Here is a 19,008-nt window from a genome sequence, read left to right on the forward strand (position 1 = left end):
TATAAAGGAGAGGAGCTAATGATGCCTTATTTTCTTGGATTTGCATCCCATGGTCAGTTTGGAGGGGGCACTCATCTTCTTGCCTGCTGTGAATAGTATCTAATAGTGTTTGCATTCACATTGCAGGCTGTCAGTCAAGGCAACTGTAAGACCTGTCTCCTCTGCTCAGTTGTCCACTTCCTTCAGAACTGTTAATATCGTTGAGATCTCTACCCCTCTCTCAAGAAGAGGCACACATGGCATGATTGCAAAGGTCATTTCTCCTAAGAAACAGGGCTGAAAGTAGCTGGTGACCATTGTTGCTCTTCAAAGTTGTAATGGTTTTGGCTGTGATAGAGTTAAATTTCTTCATAGTAGCTATTATGGGGCTATGTTTTGGATTTGGTGGGCACCTGGCACCCAGCCAGGGTCAACCTACCACAACTGAAAACAGTGTTGATAATACAGGGATTTTTTTTGTTACTGCTGAGCAGTGCTTAGACAGAGTCAGGGCCTTTTCTGCTTCTCACCCCACCCCACCAGTGAGTAGGCTGGGGGTGCACAAGAAGTTGGGAGAGGACACAGCTGGGACAGATGACCCCAACTGACCAAAGGGATATTCCAGACCATATGATGTCATGCTCAGCAATAAAAGCTGGAGGAAGAAGAAGAGGGGGACATTTAGAGTGATGGCGTTTGTCTTCCCAAGTAACTGTTATGCATGATGGAGCCCTGCTTTCCTGGAGGTGGCTGAATGCCTGCCTGCTGATGGGAAGTAGTGAATGAATTCCTTGTTTTGCTTTGCTTGCATGTGCAGCTTTTGCTTTATGTATTAAACTGTCTTTATCTCAATCCATGAGTTTTCTCACTTTTACCCTTCCGAATGTCTCCCCCATCCCACTGTGAGGAAGTGAGTGAGTGGCTGTGTGATGCTTAGCTGCCTACTGGGGCTAAACCACTATGAAAGTATATCCTGCAACTGCAGCTATAGTAGCAGATCTGGTTACACTGTGCTGTGCTTTGTAGGCCAGCTGGATGGGACCTGTGCTGTCCAAACAAGCCCAAGGACTAGACTACGTTAAGAAAAGTATTAAAACAACATTAAGCCCCAAAATAGGACTTTACTATTATTATCTCAGCAAAGAGCAGTGCTTTAGCACTATTCTGGATAGAGCTAATGTAAACATTGTTAACAGAAAGGCTAAGATATTTATCCATCCTTTAGGGTGGCCAAATTAAAAATAAAAAAAAAAAGCTAAAAGAAGACTCTCAGCTGTGACAGAACAGACAGACATGAGAGGTGGTTACTGGTAATGTGCTAGCAAACACCTTCTTTTCCAGTCTTTCAGAACATAAGTTTTCCATATAAATTCCAGTTGTACTGATTTTGTTTGTGGCTTCCAGATACCTTTTGAAAGAGTGCATTTGGGGAATAAATTAGATTCCTGGCAAAGAAATTTTTGTTTGTTTGTTTGTTTGTTTACATGAGACATTTAGCGAATGAAAACAATCCCTTGCTTCTCATTGTCGTTAAGTAACTTTCCTGTAATGCAGCTCCAAGTGCGTGAAAGCAACGGCAGGTTGGCATTTCCCCCATGTAAAAAAACATCCTGGGGACAGGAGCCTTTAATTGGTCTGCCAATACCCTGTGTGTGTTGTAACTAAACAGAAGACTCTGGTTTGTCAGTGCTATTAGTCTGTCTCCTTCCTCTGGCACTGACCTTTGCTCTTTAAAAAGAACTAAAAAATGGTGAACTATGAACAGGCATGTTCCTGCACAATCCAATTATTTTCATTTTTTAATGCAAAGTTAGATGCAGCCATATGTCTGTGCTCTTGAAGCTGCTGGTGACCCTGCCTTCTGCACCATGGCCTCCAGCCGGCCATGGAGGTAAAACAACTTGCTGCTCTAGCAAGCTGTGTGCTGAGGTGCTAAGTCCCACTTGATTCCTGATTTAGATGCTAAAATTACAGCCCTAAAAATGCCTCTTCAGTTGCTGCCTAAACTCACAGATACCTAATACCCCCAGTGTACCCACAGATGCCTAATGTACACAGATGCCTAATACCCACAGAGCTTATACCCCAAGGCATGCGAAAGTTCACCCCAGTCCTAATGCTGCAGAGCTGCTGTCTTGTGCCCCAGCCCTGGCAGGATTCAGAAACCAGTCACGTTCCTGCCCCATCTCAGGAGCAGGCCTGGTCTTGCAGGCTTGGTCAGATCACACAGAAGTGCTGGGTGCCAAATTACACCCTGTATAAGCACAGGGCACTGACAAACACTCTGCTTTCAGGCTTGCTGGGGTGCTAAATGGGTTTAATTTGAAGAAATCTAATCACCTCTGAATTGGGTCTCTGGCATGTCCCCAGCACAACCATTATGTATATACATGCTTGAGCCAAGAACAAAATGAAAACAAAATAGGCAAGGCAGGCTGATTTTGGTTTGAAGTGAGAAATTTTCTTTTTGTTTTTGGTGGAACATATTTTCAAAGCACTGGGAATCAAGAGAAGGAAAGAAAGAAAAAGCTGAAAAGAAAGACTATAAGGAAGAAATGGCACAAAAGAGGTGAGAAGCAAAAGGATGGAGAGAGGGGAAAGAAGACACGAAATATGCAAAATAAGGTATGTGTTAAAAGCTGAGGGATAAAATGACCACCTCTGTGAGTGACAAGCTGTGTACGCACACTGAAGCCCTGGGCACTGCTGACCCTGGGGCATGTAGCATTCACAGCCCTTTGCAGGTGCCCTGAATTCAGAATGAGGGCTGGCTTCTGCCTGCCCTTGCAGAATGGAATGTGAGAGCTCACCCAGAAAGGCCCCATTTTGTTTTGTTTTCTGGCATCAGTTGGAGGCCTCTGGGAGAAACAGTGTGCCAGGATACATTTGCAAAGCAGGTGAGCGCATCCTAAGACATGCTCAGAAGTTCTGGGTGCTGCCAGCCATGGATTATTCTGGGGAACAGATAGAAAGCCTGAGGCCACCTCTCTCCCTGCCCTCCCTGTGGCAGGGTCTGAGTGCCAAGTGCAGAGCAGCTGGTACTGAGCCAGCTTCCAAATGGCCACCAAGATTCAGCATTGCAATTAATTAATGTGCTTGGGGACAGACTTTTTAGTAGGGCCTGTAGCAATATGATAAGGGCTAATGGTTTTAAACTAAAAAAGGTTCGATCGAGACTAGATATAAAGAAGAAATTTTTTACGATGAGGGTGGTGAAACACTGGAACAGGCTGCCCAGAGAGGTGGTAGATGCCCCATGCCTGGAAACATTCACGGTCAGGTTGGACGGGGCTCTGAGCAACCTGATCTAGTTGAAGATGTCCCTGCTCATTGCAGGGTGGTTGGACTAAATGACCTTTAAAGGTCCCTTCCAACTCAAGCTATTCTTGATTCTATGATTTTATGATTCTATGATTCTGTATAGAATAATCCTCTATATCCTCCATCTCCATCATATCTCCAAGGTGAGTGGAATAGAGAGAGGATATGGGAAAACTCCAAGATACAAGGGCATTCTTAAGGCACATATCAGGCTTGCTGGGAATAATAAGGGCTTAGGCGACCTAAAGGAGGGCACAGGGAAAGGAATAGAGCATATGGTACACACTGAAGTCTTAAAGACACTTGGTAGTATGAGGGAGACCTCAGATTAACCCTGTGGAAAAGATGGCTTGAATGGGGAGAGTGCCAGAGCTCCTCCCAGACAATGAGGGTGGGAAAGGGCTCCTGATGCAATCTAATCCCCTGAAAAGATGGGAATGGCAGATCTTCCCCTTACCATCCCAGTCTGTGTTGGGGGTTGGAGGGGGCTGTGCCATACCTTCCCACATCATAAGAAGGGGACTGGGGGAAGGGGGGGGGGGGGGGGAAGATACCCTCCATTGCCTCAATTACAGAAAGAAAATTGTCTCCTGTAAATGCTGGAAAGCCAGCCTTCCTGCTCAGAGGTAGCCAGGCATTTGGCACTCTCACCTGCAAATAAAGAGAAGAAATTCAGCTTGGGGCACCGAATGCTTTTGGACACACCTCCAAACTCATAGCTGCTTCTTTTTCACTCCCCCTCACCAAATATTTCAAGAAACTGAGAAAGTTTTAGAATAGATAACCTGGACTCCACTGCAGGTCACATCATTGCCCTGCAGCCCCTGATAGTTCAGCTAAAGGACTTTGGAGGCATCGTGCTGGAGACAGACATGAGAGAGTTTTTAGGATCAACCAGTCAGTTAACTCAACATAACAGTAACTTAAAAAAAAAAAAAAGATTTGGTAGGGGATTTGTTTATTTGGGCTGGGGTTGGGGGTTTTTAATTTTGTTTTATTTATTTTCCTGGCAAGATGATGCACTCTAGTTAATTGCATACTCCTTTCTGAAACCAGAACATCAGAAGTACATGTTCCCTGTGAGACAAGGGGAGTCAAAAGAATCTCAGTAGACATAATAAAGGGGGATGAAAGATGATGTTTAGTGCTTACATTGTTGAAATTAGCTGAGGTAGAGACAGTCCTTGATAAGAAGAGCTGGTCCCAAGAACCAGCCAATGAGGTAGAGACAGTCCTTGATAAGAAGCGGGAGCAGGCCCCAAGAGCCAGCTAAGACTGCTCTTGCGGCTTGGGTGAATACCAAGAAATCACTGAGCCTGTGCAAGGAAAGAGGTTACTAGCGGTGACAAAGAGGAGTCATCTATCTTCATCTCTGCAACCACCAGACGACCACCATAAAGAGGCACTGTGCAAGCGCAGTTGAGAGGAGACTATGGAAATGACCTCTCGGAGCTAATTTTAATATGAAGCGGGGATAGGTCATGCATATGTATAGGCGTATTGTGAATATGTAATACCTGACTGTATAAACTTAAGGCAAACTGCCAAGTCGGGCACACACAACTTTGGTGGGACTACCCCCCATGCTGCCCAGTGCTGAATGAACATACCTACTTTACAATCTCACTGATTGTGGAGTCTGTTTTCCGCATGTCACCTGAACTTGCTGGAATAAATATTATATATGGCCTCCTCTGGAGCATTTTCATTAGGGTGATTCTCTGCTATCAGTGCATGTGTGTCCTGGTTTCAGCTGGGATAGAGTTAATTTTCTTTCTAGTAGCAGGTACAGTGCTATGTTTTGGATTCAGTATGAGAAGAATGTTCATAACACACTGATGTTTCAGTTGTTGCTAAGTAATGTTTAGTCTAAAGTCAAGGGTTCTTCAGCTTCTGATGCCCAGACAGCAAGAAGGCTGGATGGGCACAAGAAGTTGGGAGGGGACACAGCCAGGGCAGCTGTCCCAAACTGGCCAAAGGGGTATTCCATGCCATGTGATGTCACATTTAGTATATAAACTGGGGGTAGTTGGCCTGGGGGGGGGATTGCTGCTCAGGAACTAACTGGGCATCGGTCGGCGAGTGGTGAGCAATTGCATTGTGCATCACTTGTTCTGTATATTCCGATCATTTTATTATTGTTATTATTACCATTATTAGTTTCTTCCTTTCTGTTCTATTAAACTGTTCTTATTTCAACCCACAAGTTTTACCTTTTTCCTTCCAATTCCCTCCCCCATCCCACTGGGTGGGGGGGAGTGCGTAAGCGGCTGTGTGGTGCTTAGTTGCTGGCTGGGGTTAAACCACAACATAATTAAATTTCTTTCTAAGGGTTTCTCTAAGGGCAAGACCATTGGGGAGTTGCTACGGGGGATCAGGGGAGTCCTGGCTAGCTCCAAGTGTGTGTGTGCATGCATGTGTGTGCATGTTTGTGTGTGTGTGTGCGACCTGATCTTTTCCCAAAAGATAGTGTATTGCAACATAGACCTTTTACCTACTGCTTCATCTCTGTCATGAAGGATCATTTCACTATGCTTGGTTATAACCAGAACTGACATTTAATTCTCTGGCAGACTTGGAGGGGGTAGTGCATAATAATAGCATCTTTGGTCTTCATAATGGTGTGCCCACCATTTTAAGCATTGTAATATTCACCTTGAAACCTGTGTGCTCATGAGAGATGAGGTAACAGAGGATATCTTTGCCTAGGCAATACTGGGTGTATTCTCTACTTCAGTAAATGACAGTGTTAGAAGTGGCAGCAATACAAAATCTTATTATACCCTATTGAACTAAAAAGCAAATTTTTCAGGAGAATATTTTGTGAACTAAAAAGTATTACCAGGCATTTCCTAGGAGCAGAACTAGGTAGCACGCTAGTACTGAAGCAGTGTGCATATGGACATATGTGTGGTGGGTTGACCCTGGCTGGATACCAGGTGCTCACCAAACCACTCTATCACTCCCCCCCTCCGCTGCACAGGGGAGAGAAAATATAACAAAAGGTTCATGGATCAAGATAAGGACAGGGATACATCACTCACTAATTACCGTCATGGGCAAAACAGACTTGACTCAGGGAAAATTAATTTATTACCAATGAGAATCAGAGTAGGGTAATGAGAAATAAAACCAAATCTTAAAACACCTTCCCACCACCCCTCCCTTCTTCCCAGGCACAGCTTCACTCCCGAATTCTCTACCTCCTCCCTCTGAGCAGCGTAGGGGAATGGGGAATTGGGGTTGCATTCAGTTCATCACACATTGTCTCTGCCATTCCTTCCTCCTCAGGGGGAGGAGGACTCCTCACTCTTCCCCTGCTCCAGCATGGGCTCCTCTCTCCATGGATCCGCAGGTCCTGCCAGAAGCCTGCTCCAGCGTGGGCTTCCCATGGGGTCACAGCCTCCTTCAGGCACCCACCTGCTCCGGCGTGGGGTACTCCATGGGCTGCAGGTGGATATCTGCTCCACCGTGGACCTCCATGGGCTGCAGGGGGACAGCCTGCCTCACCATGGTCTTCCCCACGGGCTGCAGGGGAATCTCTGCTCTGGCACCTGGAGCACCTCCTCCCCCTCCTTCTTCACTGACCTTGGTGTCTGCAGAGTTGTTTCTCTCACATGTTCTCACTCCTCTCTCCAGCTGCCATTTCTGTGCTTGCTGCAACTTGTTTTCCCTTCTTAAATCTGTTATCCCAGAGGCACTACCACTGTTGCTGATTGGCTCAGCCTTGGCCAGTGGCGGGTCTGTCTTGGAGCCGGCTGGCATTGGCTCTATCAGACATAGGGGAAGCTTCTAGCAGCTTCTCACAGAAGCCACCCCTGTACCTCCCCCGCTACCAAAACCTTGCCATGCAAACCCAATATATCATGTTACCCTAGATGTCAAATCAGTATTTTTTGCCCTGTTACATTTCTGTTTGAAATTGATTTAAGGGGGATTTGCTTTTTTTTGACTTCTCCCTCTCTCTCTGTCTCTCTTTTAAGGTCAACTCAAATAAAAACATTCTCTTGGGATAATGCCCAGGTTATTTTGGTTGGTAACAAATGTGACATGGAGGATGAACGGGTAATCTTCACTGAGAGAGGCAAACATTTAGCAGAGCAACTTGGTAAGAAAAGAAATTACAAAAGCTTTATGATTGCTTGTGAGACTGCACAATGTAATGTCATTAATTGCTACAGTACTTGTAATGAAAAATTCGTGATACACTCACTGTAAAGAAATAGTCATACAGCACCTCCCTTTTGTTACTGTAGGTTGAGCTCTGAACTGTCCTTGTTGATGTCACTAAAACTGTAACATCATTAGAATGGACATGAGTCCAGGGATGACCTTGTGCAGAGCTGTGACATGTCTGTCATCTAAAAGTGTTCACAAGACTAGTGCTGGCTCAGACTAAAGACATATCTGATACATCATTCCTTATGCTGCTCCTTAGATAGGAAGTATGTTATGGCCTTTGTGATAAGCAGCAAGATTAGGCATGCATATGTATATATACAATAAGTTTAAGTAGTTATAGCCATAGGCAGATACGTCCTAGCCACGGAAAAAAATAAAAAAAAAAAACAACAAAACAAACCAACAAAAAAAAAAACACTAGGAGAAGGAGAGGAGTGAAGAGATTGAAGAAACAGCTTACTCAGAATGTGACTTTTATGCAAGTTGAGAACATTTGGGTTGTGATTTCCAATACTGTTGTGAATGAATGGTTTGGACCGCTTAAAGACTCACCATCAAAGGTATTAGCAAAAGTGATTTAATAGGAATTTATAAAAGCCCAACTTCACAGAATTCAATGTCAAGGTTCACTCTATTACTTAATACATGGATGAAATATACGAAAGAAAATCAAGTTAGAATCAAACTAGAATGATTTATACAAAGACCGAAGATGCAAAAGAGTAAGACAGAAACATACAAGGAAAAATCGAGTTAGAATTAATTCTTCATGATTTGCACAGAGATCAGGAATGTAAAAAGGTAGGGGAGACCTTCCCGTTGAGTCACGAGGTTCAGAGAAAACTCCCTTACTTTCTAAACTCCTGGTGGAGCTTAGGTGCAGCTGGATCCACTCCTAGTCGTAGACTTGGGCAACGGTTTATGTCTAAAGGGATTATGTGTATAGCAGCAGTCTAAGGTTCATTCACAGTTTGAATAGAATTTACTATAATCACAACAGTGACTTAGGTATAGATTCGAAAGGGCAATATTTGTACTATACTTGCTATAGGATATCTGAGTTAGTTCACACACGCATGCACACAGACACTAAGATAGAGAGAGGGAGAGAGAGAAAGATATACCTGTTAAAAATTCCCCTCGAGTTAAGTAAAATATTCACGTCTAATGTCTCAGCACTTTCTCAATGGGCAAAGGGTTGAACCTCAAGGAGCGAAAGGTTTCAGCCCAGGTCCTGTCGTCAGCTTTCAGCAACAGTCCTCTGATTTTCACAAACTGGAGAGTTTGCGAGCTCTGAGAGGCATCCCCCTCAGAGGGAGATGCTGGTCACAGCCCACTGTGGTTCAGGAGAGCTCAAAGGGCCTCACTTAGGATCGCTGTTTATAGGTTCATGAGATGATTGGCTTTAGTCATCAGCAAATTCCTGGGATTCCAGTAGCACTGGTACTGTTTTCACATGAACTATAATTCAGATAAGGGATGACTCCAAGGCTGTCAGGGAATGACTTAAGATTCGCATAAGGAAGGCTCCAAGGATGTCAGGAAACAACAAAAAACAGATAAGGGATGCTCCAAGGCTGTCAGGAGATGACTAATATTCCTGCTTCCGTATCTCCTCCTCCGTTAGGCAACAGGAGTCCTTGGTACGGTCAGTGCTGCTCCCCGTCTTAGGCATGCAAGAGTTTCTGGTACAGTCAAGGGATGCTTAACCACCCAACTCATTACACAAATGCTAAGGCCTAACGGGAATCCCTGAGGTCCTAGAGCGGCCCAGGAGGGGGGAATGCACCACCACAAATAACAATAATCCAAACCAGAAAGACACCAATAGCCAACTCCCACTGCTATCAGTTCACCTATTGCACATTTACACAGGTGTAAAGATGAACCTCTTTCTCGCAAAGTCTCCCTCTAGGAGGCAAATGTTGCCCACACAGAAAATTACGGAGCTGTGAGCATCTCTATTCTTTCTGTTTATGCCCAGCAGTGATATCCTTTCACACCATGAAATGTTTTTGAGGTGACACTGGCCAAACTGTAATAGAAAAAGCTCCAGAGCAGCATAATAATACTACTTGGCCTGTTTTTTTCTCCAGATTTGCTGATATCTGGAGAGCATGTTCAGCAGGTGTGCAAATCAAACCCTGGCATCATTGGAGGTCAATTTTTGTGCTGTACTGGGCATGGGGTTGTTGTTATTGTTATTATTATTATTTTTAAAACTGACTGTGGTAAAGGCTCAGTCTGGCTTCTGGTGAACATGTATGTATCTAAGATCTCCTTGTCACTATTCTTATATAGGTGTTTAGGGGAAAGGGTATTATAAAAATGACTGCATGGGAAACAGAAAGAGATGGTGACATTTCACAGTACACCACGTGTGCTGGATCTAATCCCATGCTGGCGTATTTTAATTTACGTATTTTCATAGCTTGATGACCTAATTTTTTTAAAAATTATTTTTCTAGTTGTACAATTGCTTGTCCTGGTAAATAATTTCATCAGAATAACATATCTTCCTATCACATCTGTCTAAATAAGCATTACATATGTGTGAAAGTACACCTCAAAAGTATCCATTAGAAGTAACCATAAATTAGTCCTTGAAAGGTGACAGAAAAGATTTAATAGGCTATGTCCAGAAAAATTGCCAATATTTGTGAAGAACTGAGTTTTTTAGAACTGTTTGCAACAAAAACAAAATGGTTGCAATTGCACCTGCTTTAACAGGATATTTTTCTTTGCAGAAATACCTATCACATTATATATATTTCTATAATCTGTTCTCCCTCTGTGAGCATTTTTTATATTTATTCATTTTAATAGCAGCTAGGAAAGTGTATTCAATGCAGAAAGACATCCAAAAATTGTAACTGTATATGTTTACCCCAAATTTAGACCAGACACTAAAATGCCTGGCACTCTGTAAATTTGCAATTTGAAGATTTTTTTTAAGTCACATAACTAATCTGAATTTCTACTCTTTGAACTATTTTCCTATTAAAAGATTAATACAGTGAGTTAACAAGCAATCCCTAAGGTCATGAATTTAGCAGGATGAGAAGGAACTTTGCATGTTGTACAGTCAAGAATCCTCAGGTGTAATAACCAATGCTTGCAAAAAAAAAAAAAAATCGGGAATGAGATAGATATAAAAACTCATGTTTCAGGCTTTAAAGCAAACTCTAACTCCTGGGATTTAGAATTCAGTCTTTATGGAAGCAGATTATCCTCTACTCCCATCTTTATCTACTCTTGGGTTTTCCTTTCTCAGATATACGTCCTGTGGCTATGTCAAGGAAAGATTATTGTATTGGATAAATTGTGGCTCTGATCAAGTATGTCAATTACTGTACTCAGACTGCTGTCGCAGATGGAGTGACGCACTTCACTCGTAAGAAAGAAGCAGCAATGTTTATTGATATAAAACAGTGATTTAACAAAGTTTGATAGTAAATGCGACAGTGGTTTAACAAGATTCGATGGCAAGGTACACTTGATTATTTACTGCATAGAGGACAGGGTCAGACAAAATTGTCAGGGACACCCTCCCATTGAGTCATGAGGTTCAGAAAGGACCCCCTTGCGTTCTAAACTCCTCAGAGGGGAATTTAGGTGCGGCTGGATTGAGACTTAGTCCCAGACTTGGTCAATAGTTTATGTCTAAAGGATTATATGTGCACAACAGTCCTTGATATCACTTAGGTAAGATTTCAAAGTTTCAGCATGCTTATTCCTAATTAACTTACTGAGTATCTGATGCAATAAGGATTCTCTCAACCTCGAGGAGTAACCTTGAGAGGCATCCCTACTCAAGGGGAGATCCTGGCATGCAGCCCACTTCCATGTAGGAGAGCTCAATGGGCCCTGGACTGTCCACTATTTATAGAATAATAGAATCATAGAATCATTTAGGTTGGAAAAGACCTTCAAGATCATCGAGTCCAACCATCAACCATGCCCACTAAACCATGTTACGGAGTACCTTGTCTACGTGTTTTTTTAATATGTCCAGGGATGGTGACTCAACCACTTCCCTGGGCAGCCTATTCCAATGCCTGACAACCCTCGCAGTAAAGAAATTTTTCCTAATATCTGACCTAAATCTCCCTTGCTGCAACTTGAGACCATTTCCTCTCATCCTATCTCCAACCACCTGACAGAAGAGACCAGCACCCACCTCACTACAACCCCCCTTCAGGTAGTTGTAGAGAGTGATAAGGTCTCCCCTCAGCCTCCTTTTCTCCAGACTAGACAGCCCCAGCTCCCTCAGCAGCTCCTCAGTTGTACTCCAGGGCCCTCACCAACTTGGTTGCCCTTCTCTGTACACGCTCCAGGACCACAATGTCTTTCCTGTAGTGAGGGGTACTGTCCTGGTTTCAGCTGGGATAGAGTTAACTGTCTTCCTAGTAGCTGGTACAGTGCTATGTTTTGAGTTCAGTATGCAAAGAATGTTGATAACACTGATGTTTTCAGTTGTTGCTCAGTAGTGTTTAGACTATAGTCAAGGATTTTTCAGCTTCTCATGCCCAGCAGGGCACAAGAAGTTGGCACAGGACACAACCAGGGCACCTGACCCAAACTGGCCAACAGGGTATTCCATACCATGTGACGTCCCATCTAGTATAGGAACTAGGAAGGGGGGGCAGGGAATCGCCGCTTGGGGACTAGCTGGGTGTCGGTCAGCGGGTGGTGAGCAATTGCCCTGTGCATCATTTGTACATTCCAATCCTTTTATTACTACTGTTGTCATTTTATTAGTGTTATCATTATCATTATTAGTTTCTTCTTTTCTGTTCTATTAAACCGTTCTTATCTCAACCCAGGAGTTTTACTTCTTTTTCCCGATTTTCTCCCCCATCCCACTGGATGGGGGGGGGGAGTGAGTGAGCGGCTGCGTGGTGCTTAGTTGCTGGCTGGGGTTAAACCACGACAGTCCATTTTGGCGCCTAACGTGGGGCATGAAGGGTTGAGATAACGACAAACCTGACCAGAGCTTGTTAAAACAAATTTGTTCCAAGCTTTCATTATGCTGATTTATGTGTTCCTAGAGTTGTTGCTCTGGTTTTTAAAGCTCTGTTATGTATCACCTTGCTTGCTGTATATAGTTCCTCTTCTGCTGCTTATCATCCCTGGGAGGTGGATTAAGGTTTTCGCTTTGATGTATGGTATAACACTGGTTTATGGTATGATAAAGTCATCGGCTGTGGGATTAATCCGGTATTTGCACTCAGCATTGTCACCTTTATACTGCGGGAGCCACCTGTGGGAAACTATTAATAATTATACCATTTACCTTTCCTCCTTGGAGAACCACTCTATGGGTGGGGTACCTTTCTTCCCCTCTCCTTTCTCCTTCAGTCCAGTTACAATGGTGTTTGAGAATTTTGCAAAATTTGAATACTCCTGGGGTGTTGGGACTAGCACAGTCCTAGCCCTACTGCTAGGAATTAGCATACTTCTGAATGTGGTTCAGCTCTCGTTTAAGGTTAAACAACTATTTAAGAAGATCACCCAGAGATGTGCCCCAAGGCTGGATAATTATGAGTGGCAGGGTGTGTGGGGTAGTATGGGCAAGTACCTAGAAAAGTGGGCACCTCCAATATTTTGGAAATTCACCCCGTAAACAAGTGCAGGATCCAGAAGAACTAGTAAAATATTTTGAAAAGGTATGCTGTCACCCCGGCAGCGCCAGAGAGATACAAATCACTGCAACGTGCTGGGGCCTGTCCCATGCCTATCGAGCCCTGTTCGACACCACTCAGTACCCTCAAGGGGAAGAGAAAGTCTCTGGACCTGACAACAAAAAGATGAGCACCACGGCCACCCAAACCTTGGCAACGGGCGCTGTGGCCCCTCCAGCCCTGGCAATGAGCATTGCAGGCACCCAGACCTTGGCGACAGGCACCGTGACCCCTCCAGCCCTGGTGATGAGACCTTGGGCTACCCAAACCTCAGCAAGAGGCACTGCAGCCCCTCCAGCCCCGGAAATGAGCACAGCAGCTACCCAAACCTCAGCAGCGGGCACTGCAGTTATCCAAAACCCAGCGAGCGATACTGCAACTGAACCAGCGGACCAACCTGCACCAGTATCAGTTGCCCCCGTACAGAAAAAGAAATATACAAAAAAATCAGTTCGTTTAGCGAAGGATGAAGATGAACCAGGGCCATCATGGGAACAGGAGGAAGAGGCAGAACCAGAGGTAATAACCCGGTCCCTATCCTTGAGTGAGCTGCAGGATACGCGAAAAGATTTTGCCTGCTGTATAAGTGAGCAAATTATCACCTGGCTCCTCTGATGCTAGTACAATGGGGCTAATAGCTTGGAATTAGAAGGTAGGGAAGCCAAGCAGCTGGGATCGCTTGCCAGGGATGGTGGCATTAACAAGGCAATTGGAAAAGGGACACAAGCCATCAGCCTCTGGAGGCAACTCCTGTCAAGTGTGAAGGAAAGGTACCCCTTCGAGGAAGATGTTATATGTCATTCAAGCAAGTGGACCACCATGGAAAGAGGTATTCAATATCTGAGGGAATTAGCTGTGCTAGAGACAATTCATCATGACCCGGACAACCCACAATTACCCAAAGATCCAGACGAAGTCCAATGCACATGACCCATGTGGCTGAAGTTTGGATGGAGCACACCATAATCCTATGCCAACTTTATGGCAATAATGGCGTGGAAAGATGAAGAGGCACCAACAGTGGATGAAGTGGCTCGCCAACTCCGTCAATATGAAGAAAATCTCTCCTCCTCCCTACAAGCCTGCATTTTGGCTGTGGAGAAGCTGTACGAGGATTTCCAGCAATTCAAAGAGGATATGTCCTACTCCCCACTTCTAAGGACCATTGTCTCAGCTATTAGGAGTGAGCGTTCCTCTGCCCAAGAGAGAGAATATAGAAGGTACACACCGCGAGGTGCCCTGTGGTTTTACCTATGTGATCAGGGAGAAGACATGAGGAAATGGGACAGAAAACCTACCTCGGTCCTAAATGTACGGGTACGTGAGCTGCGAGGAAAAACCACCACAAAAGGGGATTCTACCAGGAAAAATGCCACTCCAGTTTCCAAACAGAGTAGAAGGGCTGATTTTATTTCCGATCCTCTTGAAGGGAATTCTGAGCCAATTTTACGACAAGTGAATACTGAATACTCTGACCAAAATTAGAGGGGCCCTGCCTCCAGCCAGGTGGAGGAAAGGGATATCCGGGTTTTTGGACTGTGTGGAATCGATGGCCTGGCACATCAGACCCACAGGAGTATAAGGCTCTAGTAGACACCAATGCACAGTGCACTCTAATGCCATCAAGTTATAAAGGGACAAAACCCATTTGTATTTCTGGTGTGACAGGGGGATCCCAAGAGTTAACTGTATTGGAAGCTGAAGTAAGCCTAACTGGAAATGAATGGCAGAAAAACCACATTGTGACTGGTCTAGAGGCTCCGTGTATCCTTGGCATAGACTATCTCAGGAGGGGGTATTTTAAGGACCCGAAGGGGTATCGATGGGCTTTCGGTATAGCTGTCTTGGAGACGGAGGGCACTAAACAGTTGTCTACCCTGCCTGGTCTCTCTCAAGACTCTTCGATTGTGGGGTTGCTGAAGGTTGAAGAACAACAAGTGCCAATTGCTACCACGACGGTGCATCGGCAGTAATATCGCACGAATCGAGACTCTCTGATTCCCATCCACAAATTGATTTCCCAACTGGAGAGCCAAGGAGTGATCAGCAAAACTCGCACACCATTTAATAGTCCTATATGGCCAGTGCGGAAGTCTAATGGGGAGTGGAGACTAACAGTTGACTATCGCGGCCTGAATGAAGTTACGCCACCTCTAAGTGCTGCCATTGCAGATATGCTAGAAATTGAATATGAGCTAGAGTCAAAGGCAGCCAAGTGGTATGCCACAACTGACATTGCTAATGCATGTTTCTCAATCGCTCTAGCAGCAGAGTGTCGTCCACATTTTGCCTTTACTTGGAAGGGTGTCCAGTACACTTGGAATCGATTGCCCCAGCGGTGGAAAGACAGCCCCACCATTTGCCATGGACTGATCCAGACTGCACTGGAAAAAGGTGAAGCTCTGGAACACCTGCAATACATTGATGACATCATCGTATGGGGCAACATGGCAGATGAAGTTTTTGAGAAAGGGAAGAAAATAATCCAAATCCTTCTGAAAGATGGTATTGCCGTAAAAGAAAGTAAGGTCAAGGGACCTGCACAGGAGATCCAGTTTTTTGGCAATAAAATGGCAAGATGGACGTCGTCAGATCCCAATGGACGTGATTAAAAAATAGCAGCTATGTCTCCCCCGAATAATAAAAAGGACACACAGGCCTTCTTAGGTGTCGTGGGGTTTTGGAGAATGCATATTCCAAATTACAGTCAAATTGTAAGCCCTCTTTATCAAGTGACGCGGAAGAAGAATGATTTAAATGGGGCCCTGAGCAACAACAAGACTTTGAACAAATTAAATGGGAGATTGTTCATGCAGTAGCCCTTGCATCAGTCCGGACAGGAGAAGATGTTAAAAATGTGCTCTATTCTGCAGCTGGGGACAATGGCCCTACCTGGAGCCTCTGGCAGAAAGCACCTGGGGAGACCCGAGGCAGACCCCTGGGGTTCTGGAGTCGAGAATATCGAGGATCCGAGGATCGCTATACTCCAACTGAAAAAGAGATATTGGCAGCATATGAAGGAGTTCGAGCTGCCTCAGAAGTGGTTGGTACTGAGACACAGCTCCTCTTAGCACCCCGACTGCCAGTGCTGGGCTGGATGTTCAAAGGGAGGGTCTCCTCTACACATCATGCGACTGACGCCACGTGGAGTAAGTGGGTCGCACTGATCACACAATGGGCTCGCATAGGAAACCCCAGACACCCAGGAATTTTAGAAGTGATCACGGACTGGCCAGAAGGCAAAGATTTTGGAATGTCGCCAGAGGAGAAGGTGGCACGTGCTGAAGAAACCCTGCTGTATAGTAAACTGCCAGAAAATGAGAGGCAATATGCCCTGTTCACTGACGGATCCTGTCGCATTGTGGGAAAGCATCGAAGGTGGAAATCTGCTGTATGGAGTCCCACACAACAAGTTGCAGAAACTGCTGAAGGAGAAGGTGAATCGAGTCAGTTTGCAGAGGTGAAAGCCATCCAGCTAGCGTTAGACATTGCTGAAAGAGAGAAGTGGCCAGTGCTCTATCTCTATACTGACTCATGGATGGTGGCAAATGCCCTGTGGGGGTGGTTACAGCAACGGAAGCAGAGCAACTGGCAGCGCAGAGGTAAACCCATTTGGGCTGCCACACTCTGGCAAGATATTGCGTCCCAGCTAGAGAATCTGGTTGTAAAAGTACGTCATGTAGATGCTCACGTACCCAAGGGTCGGGCCACTGAAGAACATCAAAACAACCAACAGGTGGATCAGGCTGCCAAGATTGAAGTGGCTCAGGTGGACCTGGACTGGCAACATAAGGGTGAGCTATTTATGGCTCAGTGGGCCCATGATACTTCAGGCCATCAGGGAAGAGATGCAACATATAGATGGGCTCGTGATCGAGGGGTGGACCTTACCATGGACACCATCGCGCAGGTTATTCTTGAACGTGAAACATGTACTGCAATTAAGCAAGCCAAGCAGTTAAAGCCCCTGTGGTATAGAGGGCAATGGCTGAAATATAAATATGGGGAGGCCTGGCAGATTGACTATATCACACTCCTACAAACTCGCCAAGTCAAGCGCCATGTGCTTACAATGGTGGAAGCAACCACCGGATGGCTGGAAACATATTCTGTACCCCATGCCACTGCCCGCAACACTATCCTGGGCCTTGAGAAGCAGGTCTTGTGGCGACATGGCACCCCAGAAAGAATTGAGTCAGACAACGGGACTCACTTCTGAAACAACCTCATAGACACCTGGGCCAAAGAGCATGGTATTGAGTGGGTGTATCATATCCCCTATCATGCACCAGCCTCTGGGAAAATTGAGTGATACAATGGACTGTTAAAAGCTACATTGAGAGCAATGGGGGGTGGAACTTTCAAACATTGGGATACACATTTAGCAAAAGCCACCTGGTTAGTCAACACCAGAGGATCTGCCAATCGGAGTGGCCCTGCCCAATCAGAATTTTTACATACTGTAGAAGGGGATAAAGTCCCTGTAGTGCACATGAAAAATATGTTAGGGAAAACAGTCTGGGTTACTCCTGCCTCAGGCAAAGGTAAACCCATTCATGGGGTTGCTTTTGCTCAAGGCCCTGGGTGCACTTAGTGGGTGATGCGAAAAGATGGAGAAGTCCGATGTGTGCCTCAAGGGGATTTGATTTTAGGTGAAAATAGCCAATGAATTAAATTGTATGATATTAGTTGCTATATAACCCTGCCACTGTATGTCATCATTACTTTAATTGTTACGTGCTATATCCATGGTATTACAGTAAGAATCACTTAGATTAATGAAGAATGAACTGTGATAAAACTGAGTGAAGCGCAGTGGTGATGGAACCAGGACTGACTCCAGCATGCAACAATCCAACAATACACACTATCCTCCTGCTGCACCCAGTGTCACCTACCTGTTGATCTGCACCGAAGCCCAATCCTGCTCTGCCAACTGAGAGGACTTTGTACTATCGCTCCTGCCCAGAAAGGCTGGTATGACAGATGGAGCCCAAAGTCATGGACTAAATGAACTCAACAGACATTTTACAGGGATGGCCCAAAGACTGCGGGAATGAAATCTCTGTGTGTGTGTGTGTGTGTGTGTGTATATATATATATATATGTCAAAGGACAGGAAAGGTGATGGTGATTAATTGGAAATTTATTGGAATGTATGGGACCTGAGCATGATGTAAATGCTATAGAATAAGGGGTGGATACTGTCCTGGTTTCAGCTGGGATAGAGTTAATTTTGGAAAGAGTGAATACAGTGGAAATGTCCTTTTAATCAGCACGAGAAGCAATATGCTGGCTGACATTTTTTTAGATACTTTAAAACCCATTACATCTGTCATCTTTTATGTATGTAAGACACCAATGAATTAAATTGTATGATATTAGTTGCTATATAACCCTGCTGCTGTATGTTATCATTACTACAATTGTTATATGCTATATACATAGTACTACAGTAAGAATCACTTGGATCAAGCAAGAAAGAACTGTGATAAAACTGAGCAAAGCGCAGTAGTGATGGAACCAGAACTGACTCCAGCATGCAACAATCCAACGGTGCACACCATCCTCCTGCTGCGTCAAATGTCATCCGCTAGTCACACCACAATGAAGCCCGATCCTGCTCTACCGACTGAGAGGACTTTGCACCATCCCTCCTGCCCAGACACACTGGGATGACAGATGGAGCCCAGAGTCGGGAACTAAATGAACTCAACAAATGTTTTATGAACATAACTCATGAACTAAAGGAATGATATCTCATTGTTCATATGTCTCAAAGGGATGGAAAGGTGATGATGATTGATCAGGATGTAACTAAAGGTATGGGAAATGAGCATGA

At 44.7% G+C, this 19,008-nt stretch overlaps 1 protein-coding gene across 1 annotated transcript in view; it reads left to right on the plus strand.

The window, feature by feature from the left end:
- Positions 1 to 19,008, plus strand: part of LOC126035561 (ras-related protein Rab-3C-like) — a 184,628-nt gene that overhangs the window by 137,818 nt on the left and 27,802 nt on the right. Inside the window, exon 3 of the mRNA XM_049794204.1 lies at positions 7,284 to 7,408. Coding sequence (XP_049650161.1) covers positions 7,284 to 7,408 — 125 coding nt within the window. The remainder of the gene's footprint in view (positions 1 to 7,283; positions 7,409 to 19,008) is intronic.

Source organism: Accipiter gentilis, chromosome W, assembly GCF_929443795.1.
Source record: "Accipiter gentilis chromosome W, bAccGen1.1, whole genome shotgun sequence".
Taxonomy (NCBI): domain Eukaryota; kingdom Metazoa; phylum Chordata; class Aves; order Accipitriformes; family Accipitridae; genus Astur; species Astur gentilis.